Below are 11,824 nucleotides of genomic sequence, written 5' to 3' on the forward strand. Positions count from 1 at the left end.
GCGAGAGGGGGGCAGGATATTGAGATGGTGGGATGGAAACAAGTATTTGATTAATTTTCTAGTAGGCTTAGACAGGAGAACTAGGAAAGGATGAAGATATGGTACAGAAAAAGATGATGAAAAGGACATAAGAAGAGAAGAAATAGTGAAGGTGCGAGAAATAATGAGAGATGGAAAGGAATTAAGATTCCAAATAGGGTCTGGAAACATAAAGGGATCGAACTAAAGGAATAGGCATGGATAATGTGTAATAGAGTATGAAGAGGAGAGGAGTGTCCAGACTTAAAAAAAAGAAGGAGAAGTAGTACCCATAGTGAAGAAAGGTAAAGAGGAGAAGGTTCAACTTTATAGGGATCTGACGCTGGTGCCAACATTGTTTGAAGTATATGTAATTGTTTTGTCGGAGTTATTAAGGAAAGAAGTTAGAGAAAAAAAGATAGAGCCACCGATCAGACATGGTTTAGAAAAGGAATGGAGTGATAGAAAACAAACGGGAAATTAGTCCTAAGTCGGCCCAGTAGGAGTATTTTTCGAAAACAGAAGGTAAATAAGGTTTAATGGCACTTTAATTTTCTTTAGTCAGGTGCCGCGATCCTTTGTATAAGATTCTATGCCGTTCATAGTAGGTGGTCCTCAGTCGGTACCACCTAGTTCCGAGCCTTTAATGCGGCACCCATATAGAATCAGCAAAAAATCAATGAGAAAACACAGAAAATAATAAGATACATACTAGAAGACAAGCAATAAGCAGTCTAAATACAACAACAAAAAATAACAGCAAAAGAATAAAAAAAGGAACATTACAAATGTTTACACTTAATCTATTGAATTTTTCGAAATATTTACACATCTGTAGCTGCTTTACAAGAATTTAAGAAAATGAAATTGCGTTTGCTCACGCTGTCAACCGAAAACTAAAGTGACCAATGTCGCCGTAACCTACTTCAATCTCAACAACCTATCATGTGACAAAACGGGTAAGCCGACACGCGCGCCATCTCTGAGAAAGGCGAGGGTGTCGGCTAAACTCACAGTGCCGACTTAGGACAACTTTCCCCTATATGCGCTAAATTATCTGACAAATAAGAAGATTTTGAAAATACTTACAGATTCGATTAGAGTCCGATTGTCGATGTGGAGTGCAGGTACTTTTGACATGGGATTTATTTTGCGGAATTCAGAAGTGTGTTGTTCTCCATCGGGTTTAAGGATGTCTACTGTTCTCATTTCATATGGGATTTCTTTTAAATGTAATCCTGTTTTTTTTTTGCAAGAAAACAATATTTTATTGCAATATTTATGTTAAGTGGTGCATAACAATACTATCTAAAATTTTAAAACTTTACTTGTTTATCAAAAATATAACTCAATTTATACCTAAAACTTGTAACATCCAGTTTCTGTCAATTAATTTCAGTAAATAAAATGTTAATTTTGTATACGAGATCTTGTATAAAATATAACAAGGTTTGTTGTTTCGCAATTCTAGGGAGCGAAATTTGTGTATTAGTTAATGATTGCAATTACTAATTAAGCGTAAACTTCGTGCAACGAATTATACCAAAATTTCGAATTCACGAATCAACCTCCCAAATGCAATTAATTTAATTCAATGTGTTTTCTGTAAAACATGCACAGTAAACAAGTTTACCATCGGGGCACCTAATTTTAATTGATAAATCGATAGCCTTTTAGCAAATTCCTAAAAAGATATATGGGAAAATTAAAATATCAATGTTTTAATTAACTATTACTAACTTTTGAAATAATTAATATTTGTTTATGTTTTTTGAAATATTTGTATGAAAATTGACATATCATAGAATCTAGCAAAAATATTAAAAATAATTCACAATTTTTTCTCCTTAAGGTGAAAGTAGCTAAACTGAAATTAATTAATTGGAAAAGAAATCATAAATTAAATATAATTATAATTTACCTATTCGCACTCTCCAAGAGCAGGAACTCCGCCAATAAGAGTAAAGTATTGCCTATGAAGTATAAAAATGTATAATGATTAGCAATTATACTCGATGAAATTTGATGACATTAGAAATCGCGCGCTCGTATGTTTTCCCGATTCTAGGGGCAAAATAATTTTTAATAGAAAATCAAAATTTCGAATAACTATTTATTTTTCAAGTTCCTTGGTGGTTTGTTTTAACGTTTCTATTAATATAATTTTCTTTAAATCCTTGAGAAAATTAAAAAAGATTTTTTTTTTTAATTTCAGACGTTAAATAAAAATTTCAACAATCAAGCTAATCTTCAAACCAATAGTTTCATTTAAGAAAACATATAAATTCTCAACGAACAATGTAATAGTTCATATTATAATTCGAAGTTTTTTATATTTTTTATTCAAAAAAGTTAAAATAATCAGAAAAAAACAAATTCTCAACCAAATAATTAAATTCCCAACTAAAAAAGGTAAATTTGCCTTTATTTTTAGCCACAATTATGAAATTAAATCAAAATTATTTTAAACATAAGACAATAGTGTTCAACTAATGAAGATTATTTTTGAATAAAAAATGTAATAGTTAATATTTCAATCTAAAAAGATTTCATTTTTAAATCAAAAGTTAAATTCACTAAAAATTGGATTTTCAACAAGAAAGTTACATTGTTCAGCGAAAGAGATTAATTATGAATTAAAATGATCAATTTTCAAACTAACAAGTGGCTTTTTAACAAAGTAGTTGAATTTTCAACCAAAAAAGATAGCATCTCAACGAAAAATATAACTGTTAAATTAAAACTGAAGAAGATTATATTTTAAAATAAAAGAGAGTTAAATTTATTCTAGAAGTTAAATGTTTAACATATTAATTCAGTAATTCACAAACCAAATTTTCAATGTTGAACAAAGCAGGTGCAATTTTAATAGGAAAATATGAAATATCTACCAAAAGAGATAATTCTTCAAATCAAAAAGGCGAATATAAAATCAAAAAAGTTTTTTCAGTCAAGAAAAGAAAAGTTTTTGATAAATTATAAGTTGAAGGGATAAGTAATTTTTAATAAAAAGTAAAACTTTCGAATAACTATTTATTTTTTACGTTTCTTTGCTCATTTGCTTGGAGGTTACATAAGTATAATATTCCTAGGGTTCTCAAGAAGTTTCTAGAAAAAATACCAAGAAAATTTATAGACAATTTTTTTCTTCTTTTTGAGGATTTTACAACAATTTTGGGATAATTTGAGTCAGTTCAAAAAATATTTCGTACTTTTTTATGTTTAAAAAATGTATGCATTAACATTTTTGGAAATCTTTTAAAGTGAAAAGAAATTTTTCTTCTCTTCGAAACTTCTAAAATTCCTAAATACATATATTAAACTGTCTTTAATTATTCATAAAATTTTTATATATTCATATATTATTTTGCACAGAAATTTAAATATTCCTAAGAATCATAAGCAAAAATTACAATTATATTTTAGTATGTCAAAATCTTTTTAAAAACTTCAAAATTTTATTTCGAAATCTTCAAAACTCTAGATTTTGTTTGAAATTTTTTTATATTTTCAAATTTTTTATTATTTTAAAACTTCTAAATATATTTTAATATAAAAGTTACCAAAATCGCCGAAAAAGATTTTAGATTCCTTTTATTTAAGTTTGGAAATGTTTTGGAATGTTTTAACCTTCAAAAAGGCAGGCGGGTAACAATTTTCGAGTTACAAAGAGTTGGGTATGAAGTATGGGCTTGTGCATGGAAATTTCTTTTGGCGAAGTCTAAATACATTTAATAAATCAGGTTTTCTGAAAATTTCATTTGTGGAGTGCTCCACAGAAACGTGTATATTTTTATTACTCACACAAAAAGGCAAGCCGGGCCTCGCAGGCCCGCTGTTCATTGCAACATCAACTTTGAGTACCGCGAGGAAAAGAGTATGCATATCACTCACATTTGCATGAAAAAACAGTTTGAGGGCATAGATTTCAGTTTTGCAGATACTTTTTTTTAATTTTAAAGGATTTCTCTATATTTGCTTGTTCGTTTCGAAAATACATCTACTGCTTGCAGGTGCAAACATAATTTCTCGTGTGAACTTTATCAAATGTGCGCTCGCATTTACAAAGCGTGATATTTTCATATTGTAGTGATTATGTTGTCATAGTTGTTGTAATAGTTGCAATTTTGGTATTTAGAAGGAACAAAAGTACAGGTTATAAATCTTTTTTATAACGCAACAAAAGGAGGCGTTGCCACTCTTGGCCAAATATACTATTCATATATGGTTCAATGTGAGACGAATCAGTGGCCTCAGGCAATGTTTTTGAATTAAAAAGATTCTTTTCAGTCACAGGTTTTGTGTTTCATCGCGATTTTACTGAAAAAAGCGAGCAACAAGTCGAACGTATCTTGGTAAATTTTCGTTTGGCATGCCATAAAAATGCGTGCAACAAATATTTGGTTAACACGATCAAGTGTAGAAACTTTGCAAAGCTGCATTATAAATTTAAATGTAATGTGATCATAAAATATAATTATGAATAAAAATAATCAAACTTCTTAGGTTTTTCTATACATTTACTTGAAATAGAAGTTTGAATTTCAACGGGTCTGAGAGGCCCGGCTTGCCTTTTAACGTCAGGATTTTAGCTTGCCATCATGAGGGTTAAATACTTCTGAAATATTCTTCGGAACAAAATTCGGTAGATTGAAAATTCATTGAATGTTTTGCCAGAAATCTTAATATATTTTTTTTATCCAATCTAAACCTTTCTTTTGAAAAAAATTTCAAGATAAGTAGCTGGATTTTTTCGGTAAAAATAGGCAGATTTTTTTTGGTACGTGCAGATACTTCCAAACATTTTTTTAGATTTTCATAACTTCCAAACATATCCTAAAATTATTCAAGTATTTTTAAAATTGTGTAAAGTTTTAAAATTGTAAAAATTTGCTTTAAAATTTTTTACATTCTTTTCCAATATTCAGGAACATATTTAAAATGTTGAAAAATATTTTTAGAATTTACCTGAAAATTATTTTTCACGAAATAAAAAATCAATATAAATTTTCCCTGGGCTCTTCTCAAAAAAGTTATTTATCGTCAAGCCATTTACGATTTAAAGTCCTTAAAAAGATGCAAACTTTTATTTTAAAATCTACGGAAATCTAATTATCTTTTAAAATAATTCAAATTGATCCTAATTTTTTTTAATTCCCCCAAGAAATAGAAATTGCCAAGAAATCTTTCACATACCTTTTTTACAATTTTGCAAATCTCTTATAATTTTTTCAAATCTTTTGGAATATTTTTAAATCTTCTTAAATATTCTTCTGAAATTAATTTTATGAAATAAAAAATCATTTTTAATTTTCCTAGAAATCTAATAACTAGTTTTATTCTCTTAAGAACTTCAAAATTCTTTTAAAAAACTCTAAATCTCATGTTTCAAAATTTTACAAATCGACATTTTGTTTTAAATTGATTGAAACCTTTTCAGGTTTATGATTATTTTATCCGTGACTACGGGTACTGAAATTTAGGTACAAAACAACCAGATTTTTTTCGTAAAAATAGCCAAATTTTTTTGGTTACTGTAGACAATTAATCAATAATTCACAATCTGAATTTTCTCTTTTGGAAATCAATTTTTAGAATAAAAATGTTTGATTCGGAAATTTCAATTTAGAAATTCCAGAAATGTCAAAAGAACAGACTGAAAACAGCTACTGCAAGTAATTTCATGTGAGATTTTCAAATATTTAGTTACACGCATTTTTTCTATATAGGATAATATTAATTTCGAAATTAATTGTATGTATTTAAAAAAACGCATGAAGTTATGAACATTTCAAAGATTTAAGTTGGCTACACTGTGTATGCGTCCGAGTCAGATGATTCTTACCTTGGTCATGATAGCAAATATTGCCTTAAAATGGTAATAAATATGGTCTGGTTTTGAATAAACTAATTTTAGCAATAATTTTTATAAATTTTCATAAATAAAACACCCTCGATTATGAAATTTCTGGCACTTTTACCACGTAGGTCACAATGACAGTATATATTCGTGACCTTCGCTTTCTACCATTGCATACGTATTATTGTTAAACTTAGAACGAACTAAAAAGTTTTTTTTATAATCAGTCAGTAACATGTTTGAAGATATTGATCAAATGTAAATATTTGATTTACCGACATTGGATTATAGAGAAATTTTATGCACCATGAGGAGATATATATAATGATTTTTTAAAATAAATGTAATCTTAAATTCAATCTTGTTTATACAATAATCATCATTAAAGAAAACTAAAAGTATTAATTTGATTAATATCTGCTTATTTGGAGATTTTAATTTACATTCAATCGGTAACGTAGGGTGCGGCTATCATATTTACCTTCCTTCAATACTCACTGTATTGCAGCGACATCTGAACATTGACAATTACTATTTTATCCCTTGTTGATAGTTGATTTAAATAAATTTCCGAATAGAATAATTCCCGAACAATAAAATTTACTGATAATAATATTCCCGAATTGAAAAATTTTCCTATAATAGAATACCCGACAGATAATAATTTTTAATGTTTAAAGTTTCTTAAATTATTGTTTGAATTAAGAATATGAATAATTGCAAAAAAATATTTTTGGATGAGACACTTTGTAATATAAATTTCGAAAATAATTTTATAAACTTGAAAGATTTGAAATAAATTTTTCTATAAAACTATTTGATTAATGTTTTTTCAATAAATAAATAATATCTGTTAACAACCATTTTTAATTGCCTGAATTTAGGAATAAGAATTCAGCATTTTCTTCGGAAATTTTCAAATTTCGTAGCATCATAAACTGTTTGGGAATGTTACCTTTCGAAAATGTTAATAATAGGAATTTTTATAATTCGGTAATTTTATGATTCGGAAATTTTCCAATTCGGGATTTTATTATTCGGGAATTATTAAATTCGGGACTTTTATTATTCGGGAATCTTATTATTCCGAATTTCTATTATGCGGGAATTTTCTTATTAGGAAATTTTATTACCCGGTATTTTTATTATTCGGATATTTTCATGTTCTGGAACTGTATTTTTCGGGATTTTTCAGTCGTCCCCTTTCTTTCGTTGTCTATGGTAGATTAAAATTTCCTTTGCTTTGTTTGATTTTAAAACTTATAATGATATTATTAGTAATGCCTTATAATAGAAAAAACAATTTTTTCCGCAAAATTGGAAAACTTACTAAAAATAATCAAATAAAAAAAATTTTTTTCATTTGGAAATTCTGGTATAAAATACATATTTTCAGATCAGATTTTTTTCTCTACTTGCTGAAAAATTTTTCTTTGTTTAAAATTAGTCTTTAATGGAAGAAAATTGATTAACAGGAGTTTGCATCAGTTTGATTATTGGACGTTAAATGGGATTTTTAATTTGGATTTTAATCTTATTTAAATTTCTAAAATTTTCATTTATCATTTTACTCCAAAATTAATTTCTTTTGCAAAAAATGTGTATGTTTTGTGAAATATTTGTTTTCTTTAGTTAAAAATAAAACCATGTTTTAATGGACAGTTAAAATACTTTTTGGTTGAAAAAATCACCTTATACACTTTTTCTTGATAATTCGATTTTTGAATGAAGATTTAACAATTACTTTGAAAATTTAACAATTTTGTTTAAAATGTCTAATAATTGTTGGTTGAAAATTGATTGTTTTAACTGAAAATTTCATTCTTACATTTTTAGTCCGAAATTTATATTTTGTAATCGAATATTAATCTTTAAAAAAATGTAATCTTCAAAAAACCTGAAAAAAATCGTCGATGTACGATCGAAACGTTGTTGTTTCCATTCTACTGTGAGACCTCACAGTTCATTTTTAATAAATAAATGGACCAGTGATCAACACCAAGCTACACTTCATTATATCATCTACTATTATCAACCCTGGTCAATACTAGAACATCTTAAAGAATTTAATCTTCTTGGTTGGGAATAAATCTTTCTTGTAAAAAATTTAAATTCTTCGTTACAAATTTATTTTACTTTGTTTAAAATTAATTTTTTTTTAGCAAAAAATAAAATTTTTTTTGATGGAAATATCAACTATCACTATTTTTATTGAGAATTAATTTTTCATCGTAGAGTTTATCACTTTGGTTGAAAATGTCACTACTTTGTTTGAAATTCCTTTTCTCTCGGTTTAAACTTAATAGTTTTAACTGACCAAATTTGTCTTAACGTTCTCATCTATAAAAAAATTTATTTACAAAATTGGAAACAGTCGAGTTGTATAAACTGGTTTCCTTAAAAAAAAAGCTATCATTTATTAAAATTAAACGATTTTTGTTTGATTAGTATGAAACGGAAGTGGGCAAAAATTAACATGAAAGAAATTGTTGTAATAATACTTGTTCTAAGTTCATAAAATTTTTTATTTTTTAATCCTTTCAAAAATTAAATTTTCAAAAGCAGATTGACTTTTCATTTGAGGCCTATGAGTATAAAGTTTTTAAGTTAACTATGTACACTCTACAATTACTAAAACTAAGTTCAATTATAGATTGAGGGACACCAGCATTGATATCTATTTATACAAGCTGTGATAGAAATAAGTGTAAGTTGTTACAAATCCTCAGAAAACATTTATCTTAAATTAAAAAAAACTGTTTCAATAACGCAATTTTTTTCATTTAACAAAACAAAACCGTAAAATGAAGAACATCGTTTCAAATCAAAGAAAAATGACTATTTAAACAAAAACACCATTTCTTTGTATCAAAAGAAATGTCTTTTAATCAAAGAGACTTTTCTTTAATTAAAATCTAATGAATATGTTTCTTTGATTTGAATACATTTTCTTAAAATCAAAGAATTTTTATTTTGAGAAAAGTCTCATCCTATCGATGGTGAATTGATCGTATAACATTGCTAATTAATATTATTACCAGCCTTATTATATAGTCTTATGCTAATGAAATTTTAGTTATTTTTGTCCGTTGTAATGTGAAAATACTTCTTGAATAAACAAAAAATTTTAGTGAATAAAGCAGAAACTAGAGAACTATTTAATATCTTTTTTTTATTTCTTATTTTATTTATTACAGACCAAAAAAATAGATCTTACTTTTGCGCATCCACTATCAAGTTCAAAATAACGAATAATTCTGAAATTATTGTTAGCATATTAAGAAGCTAAAATAAATACTATTTGTTTATTCAAAATACAATAACCAAAAAATTTTATTAAACAAAACATTTTTTATGTTTAGAGTTTAAAAAAATTATTATATAAATAAAAAATGGTAATAATTAAAAAAAATTGTATTTCTCGGTCAACATTTTGTTTGAAAATGTGCATGGTATTTTGACAGGCACATCTGCTTTTCTCATTTATTTTTTCATACAATTTTTATACAATTATTATTTCGATTTCAAAAAATAATTTTGAAAAATTTAAACACTAAAACCAAAGTTTGATTGTTCCGGATTTTTATGTTTCAGACATTTTATAATCTCGGCAATTTTTTTCTTAAATTATTGAATTTGGAAATTTTACATTTTCGGAAATGTATTTTTTCGGGATTTTTCAGTCGTCCGTATATGATATTTTTCTTATTGGTAACAAATTTTTATTCATATAAAATGTTGTAAGCCTTAGACTTCTACTTACTTGAAAAAAGCAGTTTTAAATATTAAAAAATCATGATTTAAAATAATTTATTAAAATTTTATGATCGCTTACAACGTATATGAATTTTTATAATTCTATATAGTTTTTGAATTATAATTATGGTTGTGAATACTGATTTTTAAAATCATTTTTATTCATTAAAAAATTTGTTCCTCACCGAACTGACTGAAAATTCTCATATTGTAATATTTTCAAATTGTAATACAAATTTTAACGTATTTTAAAGTCAATCGTTTTTCTGTAAAAACTTAAAAAAAAATTGTTAATAATGAGTAGGCTTTCATCGACTTTTAAAACCATTTTTAATTTTTTTATATTATGGAAAAGAATATAATTTCAGTATGAATAATACTCTATAATCAATTGAAATGCGTGAGAGATTTGCGACTTGGAAAATTTCGAAAACATTTTTTAGACGAAAATTAAAATTAATCGAGTGAATCTTTGTATAAAATTTATTTATCTGGATAAAATTCTTTCTTCTTCATTAAGTAAAAAATCTATCTTGGCTAAAAATTCCACAATGATGCTGTGAATTCTTCTTTGAGATTTAAGAATTAGCCTGTTTTAGATGCGGTTTCAACTAATTTGGTAAAAATTCTTATATTCTGGTTTAATGCTACTGTTTATGATTCAAAAATAAAACACGTTTTGATGAAATGAACAGCTATTACACTTTCTGTTAAGAATTCATTTTTTAAATAGAAAATTCATGCCTTTAGTTGGTTTTTTACTATTTATCTATTTTATTGTAAATTCCTTTACTGACAATGTAATTAATTTATTTTTGGTTAAAAATTAAATTATTTGGTTGAAACCTTAACTATTTTATTTAAAAATCGCTTTTTTTGATAGAAAATGTATTCCTTTCTTAAATGAAAATTTAGTTCTTCTATTTTTAGTTCAAAAGTTATATTTTTGCGTTGAAAATGCATTTATTATGTTAAAAATATGTCTTTTATATTATGAAATTCATCTCTTGCGCTTCAGCTTTACCAGTTTGATTAAAACTTCATTTATTTTGTTTGGTTGAAGGTTTATCATTTTGATTAAAAATTAATATTTTACTGGTCGAAACTTTGAAACTCAAACATTTGAACCCCATCCTGGATGGAAAAAAAAATAATTTTTTTCTGTTTCACTCCAGCGATTAAGAAATTTGTATAATGTTAAAAAAGTGCTCAATACGATAAATAAATGCGTCGAAATTCGAACCCTTATATGGTACAGTGCTTGCCTGTCGTAGCGGAAAATAATCCAAGTACCTTTCCTTTCAGCCAACTTCATCCCTAATATATTATTGACGAAAAATTACTAAGATTGGAATCTGTCCACATTTTCATAAATATTTTAACATATTTTAAAATCAATACTTTGTTTACAACAGTCTAAAAAGAAAAAAAGAAATATTATTAATAATTGGTAAACTTTTACCTAATTTTTAAAGCACTTTTAACATTTGTTATAGTAAAGAAAAGAATTTCATTTCAGTATAAATAATAATTTATGGTAAACAAAAGTTCTTTGTTAACAGTTACACAAAATTATCTTTATTGTTAATTAAAAAGTATATTTTTTGATTGAAGAAAGAATTAAGGCGTAGATATGACAGTTGAAAACGTCTTATATCAAACATTATCGTCGTCTCATCGACAATTATTATTTTAATGCATTGCAGTCGTCTACTACTAGGAATATTTATTCAAGAGGGAAACCTTATTGGGTAAAGAAGTTAAAGGAATATTATTAATAATTTTGCTTGCGAAACAAGAAGTAATTTTTGATAAAAAAAGACAATAACTGATTTGCTTTCATTTGAAACTTCATAATTTTTTTAAAAGGGGCAGATTTGACAATGTGATTTAAATCAATTCATTTATAAAAACATAGTGTAAAGAAATATCGATTTTAAAATTTTTGTCGCCGTATTCAAAACATTATTTAATAATAATAATAATAATAATAATAAAATGATTTTTCGAGTCTTTTAAATCAATTTTAAAGGTCAGTTTATTTATTACAATAATTTTAAAATTAATTAAACAAAATTTAAGGCTTGCCTTAGATCTTTAATTTCGGGGTCATTCACACAATACGTGATACGTTTAGGGGAGGGTGGGGGTCTGCCGAAGTATCATTCTCCATGCTAAGACCAATGGAGA

General features: G+C 26.2%; 1 protein-coding gene across 2 annotated transcripts in view; it reads right to left on the reverse strand.

The window, feature by feature from the left end:
- LOC117171406 (probable maleylacetoacetate isomerase 2) overlaps positions 1–6,054 on the reverse strand; it is a 10,791-nt gene extending 4,737 nt beyond the window's left edge. For both annotated transcript variants that reach the window (XM_033358687.1, XM_033358686.1), the window contains exons 1-3: positions 5,864–6,054; positions 1,940–1,991; positions 1,108–1,256 (exon numbers count right to left, since the gene is read on the reverse strand). In XM_033358687.1, coding sequence (XP_033214578.1) covers positions 1,108–1,256; positions 1,940–1,991; positions 5,864–5,872 — 210 coding nt within the window. In that variant the 5' untranslated portion in view covers positions 5,873–6,054. The remainder of the gene's footprint in view (positions 1–1,107; positions 1,257–1,939; positions 1,992–5,863) is intronic.
- Between the last annotated feature and the right edge of the window lie 5,770 nt (positions 6,055–11,824).

The sequence above is a fragment of the Belonocnema kinseyi genome, chromosome 4 (genome assembly GCF_010883055.1).
Source record: "Belonocnema kinseyi isolate 2016_QV_RU_SX_M_011 chromosome 4, B_treatae_v1, whole genome shotgun sequence".
NCBI lineage: Eukaryota > Metazoa > Arthropoda > Insecta > Hymenoptera > Cynipidae > Belonocnema > Belonocnema kinseyi.